General features: G+C 40.4%; 1 protein-coding gene and 2 long non-coding RNA genes across 3 annotated transcripts; 1 reads left to right on the top strand and 2 right to left on the bottom strand.

Annotated features, from left to right (window-relative positions):
- Nucleotides 1-251: 251 nt before the first annotated feature.
- LOC116210644 lies at nt 252-5,082 on the bottom strand. The gene is made up of 2 exons (XR_004157537.1): nt 4,608-5,082; nt 252-728 (listed from the first exon to the last, which is right to left on the bottom strand). It is a non-coding gene; the product is annotated as an uncharacterized LOC116210644 (long non-coding RNA).
- A 3,579-nt stretch (nt 5,083-8,661) lies between these two features.
- LOC116210287 lies at nt 8,662-12,741 on the top strand. Its single transcript, XR_004157461.1, has 6 exons — nt 8,662-10,017; nt 10,636-10,804; nt 11,500-11,601; nt 11,695-11,855; nt 12,220-12,358; nt 12,460-12,741. It is a non-coding gene; the product is annotated as an uncharacterized LOC116210287 (long non-coding RNA).
- Nucleotides 12,742-13,918: 1,177 nt separating this feature from the next.
- On the bottom strand, nt 13,919-15,169 carry LOC116210288 (syntaxin-112-like). The gene has a single exon (XM_031544134.1). It carries the CDS (start codon nt 15,046-15,048, stop codon nt 13,993-13,995), a length of 1,056 nt encoding a protein of 351 aa, XP_031399994.1. The 5' UTR covers nt 15,049-15,169; the 3' UTR covers nt 13,919-13,992.
- Nucleotides 15,170-15,716: the final 547 nt, after the last annotated feature.

Raw genomic sequence — 15,716 nt, 5'->3', positions numbered from 1 at the left:
GGAAATATGATATTTGAGTGAGCTGCTGGTCTTCTATGTTTTCAGCACCGGATCAAGGTCCTGTATGATCCGACAATCCGGCATTGTGGTCGTATTTCGAAGCTATTGTACAACAAATTCAGATGACTCTTCTCACAACTTTGTTGGTGTACTCTGAACATATAGAACCTATGAGACGGAATACAACCACTAGATTACGTTCTCATTACTCTCATTAATTCAGACAACGGAAAATGAGAGTAATGAAGAGATTATGCAAACAAAATGACAGTCTATTATGCATGAAATTGTGTTATTTTGATGTCTTATATACAAAATTTGAACAGAAGAAATTTGGAACCATTACCTTCTAATCTTAGATCCTCACCAGCTTTAGCACTCCGAGAAACTCCTCGCAGAAACTCATAAAAATAACAATGAACCAACACTATCTGCCGCCATTGACCGAATTACAATCGTCTAACATTAAGTGTTGATTCTGATGAAGGGGAAAGAAAGAATATAAAATACTTTACTGCTGCTATGTGTGTCACAAGGAAAGAGGTAACCTTCTCTCCCTTTTCCTTGTCCACGCCTGCCTCTGTATTCTGAGGCGTAACGGGAAGGCAATCACTAGGCATAAAAGGAAAAAGGAGAGCAAGTATCGCCGGTAATGAAGGGCTGCATATGCTAGCACAACAAGCATGCCGAGCACCACTGCTGAAAAGGTAGCAACAACCACATCAACCCTGTATGGCACAGTGATTCAGATATTTATGAAATGAAGAAAGATATTCAAAAACCCTCCACATATAGGTGTCAAGACTCGAGGATTTCCCCACAACATATACGAAAGGCTAAGACTTTGGCCGAAAGGAACAGTCGTAAAAGATTTTTCTATTACTGGCACTAACGAGGTTATACCGACTGTTGAAGAAAGAGATAGCAGAGCAGATCATGAACCAGATATAGGCAAGATCACTAGAGCAGAGGCATCAATATCATATACGCAAGTAGACCCACCAAAATTGATACACTATTAAATGCGAAAAACTTATAGCAGTATAAGAAGCATATGTATCTAAAATTCCAAAACCTCCAACGGAAGTTCCAGCACTCAAATAGTATATTGATGATGATCATACCCACCATACACCAAATCATGTGCATCATCATGAAGAACAAGAAAAGCATTCTGAGAAGGGCAGTCCAACTATGTCATAAAATTTTTATGCAAGTTAAAACTCTGGAGCATTCTTTATAGATTCTAATATTACCAGAATCCTTGAAGGAGACCAGGGACAAGAAAAAAATAAATTTAGATAAAATAAATAGATATATACTGATTTAATAATTCGTCAGCAGTCAGAGTCATATAATCCAATGGGATTGAGACTTTAGTTTCAACTCCACAGTGAGATATCAGAACTGCACTCAGAATACATCGTACAGAAGCAGATTATCATGCATCAGATTCTCTACTCAATATTAACACCAATTCGATATATATTTTAGATTCCGAAGGCTGCTAATATAATGTCAAACATATGTTGTTGCACCCAGCAAACAAAGAAGCCTAAATGTACTGAACAAATAAGCAACTGAAGTGTCCTTTCTAGCATACTGGAACAACAGCAAAATGAGGCTACAAGGAATAGATGCTGGAAAATTCTGTTGAACACCAAAGAATTTGCAAGAGGAATAAAGAAAACCACCAAAAGGTCGCATATATTCGCCATACAGTGAAGAAAAGTATGATGAGTCCCCAACCACTTAGGATAAAGTTCTAGAGAAATATGTGGGCCATCTGTTGATCGCTGCTAAGGAAAAAACAAAGCCTCAAGAGATCAAGGGGCATAAATTGTAAAAACTCATTTGCGCTATGAAGATTTCCAATTTTTCTTATTTGCTAGTTCTACATCTTGAGAATCAAGTGATTGACATAGTTTACAAAGTATTTGCAGCCAAAGCAACCTGCCATTTCTTCAATATAATTAAACTGAAGAAACTGCTGAGCATGAAATTTACAGGTCTGGAATACAGTCCCTTACACTAGTTTTGAATAATTGAAGGGGTTTGGTTTGAAGGGGCCGTGTGAGCCTGTAGTAAATAGGTCCTCGTCATTTGGAGGTTTAGGGAGTGTACACAGGGAAGCATTTCACCAGTCACTAGTCCAACATTTAGTTTCCAAAAACACCTACATAAGATGCTACAGATTATAAATAATTAGGTCTAAAAAGGGGAGATGCAAGTCCTCTGTTCCGATAAGCCTCATGTTACACAATGAACAGAAAATTTTGGAAGGGATTTGAAAAGTGACGGTGATTTGAACCCTTGCTTGGTAAAGTTTTCTATAGGAGCAAGAGGGGATTTTGGGGTGCCTTAAATCATTCCAGAAGCGAATATCCTATGCTGTGGAGGTTAGGAATTAGAAGTGTCAGAATTTATTTATCAATAGAACTGCGCTTTTAGGGTTTTAGGTGTATATATATAATCCCCAAAATAATAAATAGGCAGAATAAAACCCCTTCAAAACTCAAAAGACAAACTGAAAGAAGGGGTCAGACTTTTGAGAGTTTTGAAGGGTGTCAGTAAATCTTGTTCAGATAAGCCTTAGCCATAAGGTCTAGAATAGAAGTAGTACAAAAATGGAGAGTTTCGGAAACACCCTTCAAAGTCATCCAGTGTTTTGAGTGTAATTTGCCAAACAAATAGCATGAAAGCCCTCAAGATACCCTCCTTCCAAGCCCCCTCCAAAACTCTCAATCCAAACATAGTGATTAGCGAATAACTTTCAACTAGAGGAATGATCAACTCCTCAACCTGAAGCCTGTCACTAAGTTGACCACAGGAGCATGAAACTCAGTGTTTACATTTTGTTAGTGCCATTCAATTTCCATTAAGACCGATAGAGTTCAACATTATTCTACACATGACAACAAGAAGATGGAGTCTAGTCCACATGATTTAAGATGCAATGAATAAAATCGACTGTACCAAAGTTGTCCAGAGTACAGATCGATAAATCCAAAAGTTTTAAGGGAGCAACCATTTCTGGAAATTTATTGAAAGAAGCATACAAAATTCAGACTCAACTCAAAGCTAAATGGTTGCCATCAACTTGCTCTTCTCTAAGCAATATGTTGACCATAAAAAAATAAATGAGGAAACACCTAAGTTCAGCCACACTTGCTTCCATTTCATATCTCAGTTTCCCTTGAAATTAGAATATTTTCTACTTTACTTTTCTTATTGCTCTTTTACTCACCTTACCCATCTAATTCACTCAATAGTTATGAAAACGTAAGGCACCATACATTTGAAAGTTCTCCTTAATCAGAAGATGCCTCCTTGTTCTCATCAACAAATTCCTCTAGCACATACAGAAATTTTTTGTTGTAACCGTTTCAAATGAACAGTAATCTTGTAATAATTCGTCCAACTTGAGGTGGTTCACAACACCACCCTTGTAGCTCACAAAGCTTCTCAAAGATCAAGGAAGTCTTGGTTCATGACTCTGAAAGTCGCACTCTTCTCCGTAGAAATTACAAGCATTTCATGTTAGAAAAAGAGTTTCGGATCTACCTGGCTGCTAACTAGCGAAGCTGTCTCTTATGCCGCCACAAGTTTTTCTCATGCAATAGTATAATTAACCTCTTGTATTGATACATCAGGGTCCTATATTTTCTATAACATCTGATTACATCATGATCCAAAACTTCCACAGTAACCAATTTTAGTTTCTAATTCATACTAAAAGAATCTTCAAAGTGCTTGCCCTCACCCAGTTTTGTAAGGATTTCAACCACCATTCAAGGTTAAGCTCTTTAATTCTAGAGTCAAGGAGAGAAAGCTTGGTAAGGGCTCGTTAATAGCAGGTCACTGAATCGTCGTATCTTACCTTCTGATCTTATGTGGTTAGACCCATCTAATCACAAGAAAGCTGAAAGAATTTGCGGAACTTGTTTTCATAATTTTCATCAAAAGTGGGTGCAAGGAAAAATGCTACAAAAGCAGACTTCTAGGATGTTATTTGTACCCCCTTGAATAGTTTTGCCAATACATGCTAGGGAAACTGCATTCCCAAGATATAAGAATGCTTTGTGATTTCTATAAAAATGTCTTAAATGGTATTAATTAGTTATTCATAGGATTGCTCCCTGATAGGAAAGGAGAACAGTGAGGTGAGTACGAACTTGGAGTATGATCTTATATTGTCAGTACACTAGGTCCAACTATTTATAGACGTAAAAAGGGCTTCTTTCACTGAACAAAGACGATAGCAGTTTGGACTCTTTTCACGAATCAACCCGACAGCATTTGGGCAATTTTAGCTCATCAATTTCCATAATATCCCAACACTTAAACTAGAAACTAGCTGACGCCATACAATAATGCAATCTACACAACAGGCATACTAAACCAAACCTAGTCCTACATTGACTGCTTGCATCAGCACAACCACGATAGCGATCTCATCTGACACGAACATATCGATTCTAACTAACAGCCAACAATTACCAGGAACAGCCAATCGAAACTGCCAATAGCAATCACGAATGTGCTATAAATCGATCAATACCAGCAGACATGAATTGGAAGGGGAAGAGGGGGTAGAGAGAGCGAACCAAGAGGCGAGGTGAGGCTTGGGGGAGAAGACGATGAGAGCACGGCACTTGTGCTGGGACCGGATCTGGTAGTCTCTGAGTTGCTCGACGAGTTTCGAGCGAGTTATCATTTCTCAGGCCGGAGATCTTCTCCGATCTTCTCCTTCACCGACCGGAAGTCACGATCAACCCCACCCTATGGAGCCGAATCCGCGGCGGCGAGTCGCTTCTTCTGAATCTTCTCCTTCTTCTGGATCGAATAAGAGGAACAGAGAGCGAATCGAGACGACGAACAACGATTGTCCGATACGAAATCGCTGCCAGGTTTTTGGAGACTGAGGATTGAGTGGGACAGAGAATTATTATTATTATTATTATAATTATTATGTAACATTTTTTATTGACTGAGAGAGAATCGTAAGTTCGCTATGAAACGTGAATTGTGCGCTCAAACTGGGTTTTGTATTTGTTTAGTCGCTTGTTCTTTCCTTGTTTGGGTCGGCTTTTGTGTCTTTATTACCGTAATGGACATGTCCTTCAAACTATTGCATCACACTGTGGTGAAAAATTCGATTCTAACTCTTAAAATCAAGAACTTAAAAGTATTACTTTTTCTGATGGGATAGCCCGTATAAAAAAAAATTCAGTTTTGATAGATTCACATGGATGAGAAATTTTGCTAAGCAAAAGCAGTAAAAACTCGATTGTGTGGGTCAAGAATTCAACTAATATATTAGTGTACGTAACAAATTTCGAGTCTCCTCTATCTGACAATAAATAAATGCGACAAAATAGAATTTATATTAATGTTTGTGGGTGTACAAATCTTTAATTGGAAACTTGTAAATAAAAATACAAGTAGATAGAAATCCTTTAATTCTCTTCCACGTATAGCAGGGTCTCGATCGAGGGCTTGAGAAGCTTGATCCCGTCGAGGTATTAGTGGAACCACCAAGGCCTTGGAGGCTTGAATCCACTGAATCCATGTTGAAGTCCTCTGAGTCTTTGGATCAGTAGGCTTCGAGAGAGAGAGTTGAAAACTCAAGTTTTGCATAACTTCTCCAGATCCATGTCCCTCCTTTTATTTCTTAGGAGGGGTCCTCTATTTATAGATCTTCTATTTATAGAGTAGAGGGGAGAGACTAGTGATCTAGGTACTCTCACCTGATTATTCGATTAGAAATAATTATCTGATTTATTTAATAGAGATAATCATTTAATAGAAGATATTCTGTAACTTTCCATAATCTTCCAAATTTTGTGGTTACATGTATATTTGATAGGTATCGAAATTAATTTATTATTTCAAATAATACCAAATAAGTAAAGTCACCACCAGATATTTGTATGGCGAATATCGAACTCGTATATAGGCGACACGTGTCATGTATCAACGTATTGGTTCATCCGGCACGTGGCATTTTAGTGTCTACTATCAAGTCTCGCACATTATAGTACCACATTTATTCGGGCACTAAGATAACGGACTAGGGAGTGCAATTTGTACTATAGCTTAAAAAAAAAAAATTTATGTCTACAAATGCCCCTTGAGACTGCGCACGAATCAATTTGGAAGAGTGTAATGTCTCGACCCTGCCCCTGGCCTTTTTTTTTTGGCTACATCCCCCTCTTTCTTTCAATTGGATGAAAATCTTGTAACAAAAATCCTCCTCTCTAAGCAAAACAAGCAGGAGAGATCAAATTCAATTTGATTGGTCTTCTTTACGCATTGAGACTTACACAAATCTCATTTGTCGTGCACTGACATCAAAATCTGATTACCACGAAGAAATCAAATCCCATCCGATTCATCTCTTCCACGAATAACCGAGAATAATTCTCTGTGATCTTCAACAAACTCCAACTTCTGAAAATCACTTGAAATCTCCGTGAATAACATCTTGATTTTTTTTTTCAATTGAATACTCTCTCAATTTAATCACTGAAGTAACTAAGATCTATCTTCTGGATCAGATTCGCTGGTAAATCCTGTTCATGAATCATAATCCGATTTTCCTCAGAGAAAGATCTGTGATCAAGACGGTTAATCACATCAGATTTTGCCTTGCGTTGCAAGTTCAAGAAATTCCGCCACTCTATATATATCTCTGGCAGCTAGAGTCATTTGGTTCTTTGATTTCGACGTTATTTGTCTCCTGCTTGTAACAAACTTGTTCTCCCAAGTTGTCCTCGCTCATCATCGCTTAGCTAGCTGGGGATACGTCATAAGAGTTCGATCTCAACACTTCTAAGGGGTGAATGAAACCGTCTTTTGCTCCTTTAATCTGCTTTTATAATTATCGGCGATACTGACTTATGACTAGTCGACATCATGACTTGCAGGACTCGCTACTGTTTTCTTGTTGCGATTAAACATCAGAGAGCCCAAACTTCACGTGCACATGTGCATTTACAATAATACATGTAGCTTTTCACCTTTTACGTGAGTAGTTCTTCGCATCACCCACCATTAAAAGAAGTTTTTTTTTTTAATCAAACTAACTTTGTTTCCATGCCTTCCTTGTAGGGATTCATCTACCACTTGAAACGATCCATCCGCGTTGTGCCATTAAATTTGTAAATTCTCGAAGAAGTAAGACTGCCTCTTTTTTTTTGTCTTGTGCACGTCATTGCGATGAATCGATCTGCTCACTATCTTCGATTGTGAGTTGCAGGGTCATTCCTTTTTTTCTTTTTCTTTTTTCTGAATGTCATTCCTTATTTTCTTGGCCGAACACTAACGAGTTTTGGACGCACAAAAACTAGGAAGGTAAAACTTGCACAACCCTTCTTCCTCATGCATGGCTTCATGACGGGTTAGCAGCTAATTATTTCCCTTTTATTTTTTTTGTTTTATTTTTTTCTTTCATGCATATATGTCTAGGTATTTACGAGTAGATATGCATGTATAAAGTACATGCCTTCTGGTTCTTGCATAAGAAATACATGCAGCACGTATCTTTTATTTATTTATTCATTCATTCACTTTCACCATTTTTTCTCACAATGTGCACGTGAGATTTTTTTTTTTTCATATACATGCACTGCCTTGGTATTGGAGGATACGCCCATACATGAACTCGCGTAGTTTACATCCAGCCACATTCCATGTTGGGACGAGGAGACCCATGATCCATGATGAGACGAGGAGTCCCCACCGACTTAGTTTCCTAAGCCGTGCAAAGCTAACTTAGCGCTGCTAACTTAGTTTGCTCCGGCTTTTTGGAAACTAACTCGGTTCCACTTAATCGGCATCATCCCATTGCACTGTGATGGTTCGGTCTACTGGAGGTAGACTATGGGTTTCTGCCAACTTAGCTTACACATCCGATCGGAGTTAACTTGATTTCGTCAACTTAACTCTCGGCTTGCTCAAAGCTAACTTGGCGAGGCCTTAGCTGATGGACCTACTGGAAGGAGACGAGTTTTCACCAACTTAATTTGCGCATCTGTTCGGGGTTAACTCGACCTCGTTGACTTAACTCTACGGCTTGCTCACTACTAACTTGGTGAAACCTTAGCCGGTGGACCTCCTGGAGTGAGTTTTCGGATTTTCATCAACTTAGCTCGCATGTCTGTTTGGAGTTAACTTGACTCTGTCAACTTAAGTCCCCGGCTTGCTCACAGCTAACTTGGTGAAACCTTAGACTGACTTGACTAGTGGTTCGTATTGCGCTGACCCAAATTGTCGACTTAGGTCGTCGGGCCACAGGGTCAACTCGATCTTATCAAACTTTGACCAACTTGACATGCAAAGCCCTCACAATGCCAACTCAACGCTGTCGACTTGGTTTGATGGGTCACACAATGTCAACTTGGTGTCTCTCAACCAACATCATGGTCCTTCGTTCCCATGTGATGCTAACTTGATACTCTCAGCTTTGTCGATGGGTATATGTGGGTTGACTTGGTCCGACCAGTGCATGCTTGGCGTCATAGGAGCCGTGATCCCGGAACGTGAATCTTTTTTTTTTACTTTAATTTTTTTTTTAACTTTCTTCTCTTTTTTTTCTTTTTCTTTGAGTGTGATATTCCTTCGGCTTTTTTTTTTTTTAAGGAAATGGTGGTCTTCAAGGACTCGTCAAAAGCGGACGGTCAATATCTTGCCATCGTGGATCATCAGAGTGACCGTCCTGACGAAGGCCTCAATTTTGTTGTCAATAAAGCTTTGGTGGGGATTTTTGCTTGCACTCGTCCCATTGTCGGCCCTCATAACCATCCGAAGCATTGGAGTTATGAAGTGCCAAAGAATCGAGAAGGCTCTTCAACAGATTAGGTGTTAGACTCACCCCTGCACCATTGACTCTGCAGGCACAAATCCCGTACCACACTCGGCCAGAGAATTCTCGCTGGAGAATCATCATGGGGCTTCAACCTAAGACTGACTGGTGAATTTAATTTCATTCCCCAATTACTGCGAATGGCTGGAGTGCGTCCTCATTAGATGTGAAAACCAGCTACAAGATACCGATCTTCGGCACGCCATCACCTGCTCTTTATATACGTACGACCGTCACATTGATGTGTTTCAGGCATTTTGCGAAGCATGGCGTCCCGATACCAACACACTGGAGACTTCACAAGGCTCTATCTCGATATCCCTTTTTGACATTGAGAAGCTTGGGAAACTTCCATTGATTGGGGAGCTGTACAAGGAGATGATACCTTCATATCGTGAGCTTACTGGTTCGGACAAAAAGGGAAGATTCTTGCCAGTACCTGTTTGCTGCCTTCTACACACTTTACAGGCAGAATAATAAGAGCAGACAGATCTCTGATGCAAAATGGATAAATTTTTGGTACTTATAAACCCAAGGAGGAACTTCCAGAGTTGGATAAATGGTCTTCCAAAGAAGAGGCTGTTTTTCGTGAGTTAAGCATGAAGGAGTCCATCATAGCAAAATGGATAAGTTTTTGGTTTCGAGGTAGGACGTGCTACCAGAAACCTCCTGCTAGGCGAATGAGGAAATTGCGCCCGTAGGACACTTATAACCCCAAGGGGGAACTTCCAGAGTTTGATAAATGGTCTTCCAAAGAAGATGTTGTTTTTTCGTGAGTTGACCGTGAAGGAGTCCGTCATAGCAAAATGGATAAATTTTTGGTTTCGAGGTAGGATGCGTTACCAGAAACCTCCTTCTGGGCAAACGAGGAAATTCCGCCGTAGGACACTTTTAACCCCAAGGGGGAACTTCCAGAGTTGGATAAATGGTCTTCCGAAGAAGAGGTTGTTAATCGTGAGCTTACTGGTTCGGACAAAAAGGGAAGGTTCTTGCTAGTACCAGTTTGCTGCCTTCTACACACTTTACAGGCAGAATAGTAAGAGCAGACAGATCTCCGCTGAAAAATGGATAAATTTTTGGTTTCAGGTTGTTTTCCTTGAACCGTCTGAGGCACGAGCTGCTTTTGAAGGGCTGGCATACAAACGATACAAGTATGTTTTCTCTTTGTGGAGTCTTCTGACTTAGGACCTTAACAGTTATTCGGACTTAGCTTTGTTCTAAGTTAAGGTCGGAGATGGTTATATTTTATATTCATTAAATGTCGTGTCTGAAGGCATAGAAATCTAAATCCGATGCTCTTTGATCTGAATACAATCATTATTTTTAAGAAGTAAGCGGTTCTTTCCATTCCTTACATTGTCATATTACATTGTCCAAAATGGACCTTTCATGGGGGCTTTGAGCGTCAGTTATTTTCAGCAGGCTTTCTTGTCTATTAAGAAGAGCTTACTTAATGGGTCCAGATGTACATTTAGACTCCTTTTAGGCCATTTTAGTTCACTCTTCAGGGTTCATAGGTTGGCAATCCTTCTAGTGATGCTTATAATGTATATCTGATTAAAAAGTTAGCTTCTAGAAAGAATTAGTTTCATAATACAAGGATTGCCAACCCCAGAGGGTTTAGCACAGCAGTGTGTGAAGCTCCCTAAGGGAAGGTTTTCTCACATCATTAAATAAGAAATCAAGAACTAATTTTTACTTTTTCTCCATGCTTATTCGGATTGGTGTGCTTATCACATGTCCTTAATCGAAGCGTAATCACAATACAGGGATGGTCCGTTGTACTTGGAATGGGCTCTTGGCAATATTCTGAATCCAGTCCCATCAGATGGCAATCAAAATAATGGTCCTGTGGTAGGTGACCATGATGCTAACAGAGTCCTATTGAAGCAACATGCAGGACTGTCAGATGCGGATATTGATCCTGACAGAATCGAGGTTTGGCATCTCACTTTCATCAGTTGCTGTTTTCTTTCCCTCATAAACATGTTGCTGTTGGCCGTATATGCTTTCTTTCCCTCTTGATTTATATTTGTTTCATGTGGGAAATATCTACATTGTGCTGGTTAGTTGCTTAGATGTTCTGCTTGGTTTTAGCTTAGAAACAGTAAATCTGAAAGATGTAACCTTCTCATATAAATGATTGAATCCAACGTTTTAGCTGATCGCACCTGGTTGAGGTAACCAGCAATACAATTGAGGTCATAAAATATAAGGTATAACATAAACCTGTGCTTAGAGGCCATTCTTGTACTCTGTGATTCTGAGATTTTACAATAATCATATATTGTCCCGGTGGTAATGCCCTGATTGGTGCTTTAGCTGCTGTTTGGTTGTGCGGTGTGCAACATACAAGAAAGCTGTGAAAAACTTATGACTTGTTCAAGTATTCGAGAGACATTGATTTCCCACTAAAATTGCTATATTTTGTCCATTGATTACTTATTGCTTGTTACTTGCAGTCACGGTCTCTCTTTGTGAAGAACCTAAATTTTAAGACAGACCAATGAGACCCTTAAGGATCATATGAGTGGACAAATGAAGAACGGAAAAATTCTCAGCGTTAAGAAACCTTTTCAATGATTTGCAATTCGTTTATCTTACTTTCCTGGATTCCTCTTTTTCTTGAGCAGATAAAGCAGCACATGAAAAATGGCAAGCTTGTCTCGATGGGATTCGGGTTTATAGAGTTTGATTCTGTGGAGACTGCTACAAACATTTGTCAGGATTTACAGGTTGGTTCGTCCCTTTACATGTCAACTCTTCTCAGACCTTCGACATATGTAATTATATCCCTCATGTTCTCGTCTTTTATGGCACTGTTCTAGATGGTCATGCCCTTGCATTGCAACACTCTCTAGTGAAGAAGGAGGAAGAAGTTTCAAACAAGGCAGAGAAGGATAAGAGTTCAACCAAATTGCTCGTAAGAAATGTTGCTTTTGAGGGTACCGAGAAAGATCTTAGAAAGCTGTTTAGTCCCTTTGGGAAGGTAAAACGTTTTTTCTTCTGCCTCCTTCTGGGTGTGATTACTTAATTTTATTATCATAGGTACTTTCAATGGGACATGAGATTTTTGGATAACATAAGAGTGATAGTTTAGACTGCACATGTTTGGGAACATTTGGCAATGGAAAAGTGATCTCCCGTTTCGAAGTTCCAACTAGTGCTTAATAGGTTGTCTCATATCTCTCATACTGCCTATAATGCCATTATTATGTATTCTAGTTCTACTACATAGAGGCAGTGAGTCTTTTCGTAGAGGATTCCCGACGGTTCATGTTTTGCTTTGAGAATTTATTGTTTTTAAATTGTGGGTCAAGATTAAACCTGTTATGGTACTCTAAATTCTTTAGATCAAGAGCTTGAGACTCCCGATGAAATTTGGAAGTCACACCGAGGATTTGCATTCGAGGAATTCGTCACAAAACAAGAGGCGAGGCGCAGAATGCTCTCAAGGCCCTGTCCAACACTCACCTTTACAGCCGTCATCTGGTAACATTGCTAGTCCTCGTTCCTTCAAAGATTGCCTCTGCTCTGGCTTAGGCTTTTGTGGTATTATTAAATCAGGGATTATTCCCGACTGTAATTTTCAGGTTCTGGAGAGAGCAAAAGAAGGTGAGAGCTTAGAAGAGTTACGGGCTCGGGCAGCTGCTCAATTCACTGACGACCAAAATGGGCACCAAAATCCAGCCAAGTTGTCGAGAAAGAGGAAACACATGGCCGTTCTGGATGAAGGCAGAGTGAAGTTCGAGAGAACACAGTTTTGCTTGTTCAATGCCACTAATGGATTCGTAGACCGTTCACTTATTCTTGTAGGATGATAAGTTTTTGCTAAATGATCCATGCGGATGACTCCTTCAGAGTTCGGGGGCTGATATCTCTATTGCCGCATTCAGAAGGACCGACATGAATTTGATGAGAAAGTAGAATATCTTACAACAGAACAAACGATGATGAGAGTCGAGTCTCCATACGTAAAGTCTCATTTTCTTTCATAATTTATTCATTAAAAGTATCAGATGGAATTACACTAAATCAGTTCTCTTTTCTTACACTACTGCCAGTTAGAAATTCACAGTTAGGTGTTGTTCTATGTTGATTTTCAACAGTAGACGTCCTTATCTGTTAGAAATTATGAAAAACACAAACTGTGAGATACTCATAAAATAAAATAAAATCGTGAGATGATGTGATCGATAATTAGTCGAAGGCAAATGGCATTTATTACTTCCTCTTGCATTAAAAAAAACTCAAGTCTTACCTTTTTTCAGTGTTGAATGCAAATGGCATTTTACTACTTCCTCTTGCATTCAAAAGAAATTCGCCTTACCTTTTTTTAGTGAGATGATGAGGTGTCCTCACGCACCTATTGCTTAAGACTAGTCCCCCACTCAGACGCATAACTTCCCTAACCATGAGTATCAGTCCTTTCTACTGATGGATCAGATGATGACTCTTCATCGTGATGGACCCGATATGTCAACCCTCCGATTCATCCAGAGGATAAGAGTTCGACTCTCCAAGATTTGTGCTCAATTTCCCTGCATAACAATCTTGCTCGTTCCTGTGGGTGAGCTCTTTCATGAGGGACTCATCCTCTCTCGCTTCTTTGGCGACACAAAGACCAGTGGGAAAGACAGAGTCTAAGCCCGGATATCACACGCACCTAAACTATCAGCTCAGGAAGCAACCCCAACACCACGCCCAGAAGGCAGAGAGGACAATCATTGAGATCGGTTGGATTACTCTCAAAGCACTTGCATTTTCTGAGGCTCCTGTATCGATCAACGAGGAGCTTGATGTCTCCGAAAGCTTGATCCACGAGGCATTTATGTTTCGGAAGAGATCCTTGTCTAATTCCAACTAGATGTATACAAAATGAAATCTCCTTTCATAGTCCATTTAGTTGGAAAAATGAAATGTTTTTCGTGAAGAGTTGATCTTCATTCTCTTATTGAGTTAGTCACTATTGTCATGATTGCAACTTCTAAACATCGAAAGCGAACCAGGAAAAAGCAGTGATGAGGCAGTATTACTGCTAGCCTGCTCGGAACCAGCATTTAGCAAATCCAATCACAGAACAGCAAGTATTTTGAGAACTCGAAAACTAGACATTCCTCCTCCTCTCACGAAGCAAAGAGAGAAACAAGACAGACCAGAAGTATTATCAGTACAACAAGCCCCACCCAACGAACCCAATTCTTGTTCTTCTTCTTCATCTGATTTGCATAGTAGAGGCTATCGGTCCCGCCGCTTACATACCTACCCACACTTGCCACGTTGTCCTCGATCTTGTCAACCTTCTCGCCCTGCGCCTCAACGATCACTGCCATGTCCAGGAAGATCTGGTGCAGCTTTTCCAGGCTCCTATGTATCTCCATCACTGCCTCGTGATTGTCCTTCATCTCCTTCTCCTTTCCATCAAGAAACACAATCTTCTTCTCCCCTGGCCTAGAGAAGGACGAAGAGACCGAGACTGAGGCCATCATCCTTTCAATCATCTCCTTGCTCGGTTCTTCTCCTGTGGAATTGAAGTACCTCCTCCTGAGCTCTTCCTTTCTGTCCGAGTTGATCTTCTCCCTCAGTGCTTGGAAGTCCCTCATCATCCCAGCCAGTTTCATCCTCAGCCCATTCGTGACTGATGCCCTGGTCTGGCCAACCGCAACTCCTTCCTGGCTGGTGGCGTTGGACCTGTCCAGCGCATGCAGTCTTGTTTTCACAGAAACGGCTTTCCGCAGGACTGAGATTGAATCAGACTTCATGTGATCCCTCAGACCGCGGAGCACTTTGGCACTGAGGGCTGATTTCGACTCCTCATTCAGGGCACGGAGGTCGAGCAGGAGGTTTGAGATATCCTCCATCTCAAGCTTGATCATGGAGACCTCCTGGAAGAACTGGGAGAGGCTGCCTTCCTCGGCTGAGTCTGGTTGTCTTTGTCCAGCTTCCAGGTCACTGTAGATCTCGGACTCGATGTCCTTCCTTGCCTGCTTCTTCAGTTCCGTATAACTTAGGAAGGATTTTGTCATCAGATCATTCATCTTTGCAAGAATTTCACTTGACCCACCTGAGGGATCATTGAAAAGTCGACCACATAAGGTAGCAGTGAATAATGAGAAGATCAAAACAACTGAAGAGGCTCGGCATGCTGTTACGGAGCCAAAAAAAAAAAACTGATCAGCCATAATGTTCGATGATGCCAGACGGGAGGGACTGGTGATGAAGAACAAAAGACAGTGAAAACTCAATTTAGAATCACGAAACAGAAGAAACAGAGGATACCCTTCTGTGAAGAATGAAATTTCGAGGTACAGTCTTCTCAAGATCCTTGGGTTTTCTTCGAATTACTGATTCTCCAGCAAAACTGGATTAAAACAAAACAAGGTACACCAGTTAGAAAGACTGACTCCCCAGCGACTTGCAACCCGAGACCAGTGAAATATGAAATGAAACCTCAAGTCAAGACAGTAAACATAGAGGAGATGCGTGACCCTGCAAATAGGAACGAAAATCTGGCACTGGTCCTTCCCTCCCGGAATCCTCGGGCTCGTGTTGGATTACTTACGGTCCAAGAAAACTGGCGAAGCAGAGAAGATAAGCGTGTGACCTAATTAGAAACCGTTCTCTAAAATCAAGATATCCAAGAAAACCTTTCAGATGAACAGAGCGAGGTGTAACCAACGTGGAGCAACAACAATGAGCCGTGATGAAATTTGTATCAAAGTGAAACAGTGACAGATGGTCTGGGAACTGTAGAATTGAAACTAAACCATAGGAATTCGAGGAAACATCAGAGATACTAGGTACCGCGATCAAACCACGAGGCACTGCATTCTTTTAGTATCTTGAATTA

This window comes from Punica granatum, chromosome 6 (genome assembly GCF_007655135.1).
Source record: "Punica granatum isolate Tunisia-2019 chromosome 6, ASM765513v2, whole genome shotgun sequence".
In the NCBI taxonomy this organism is placed as follows: domain Eukaryota; kingdom Viridiplantae; phylum Streptophyta; class Magnoliopsida; order Myrtales; family Lythraceae; genus Punica; species Punica granatum.
This window is presented reverse-complemented; position numbering and strand designations above follow the sequence as displayed.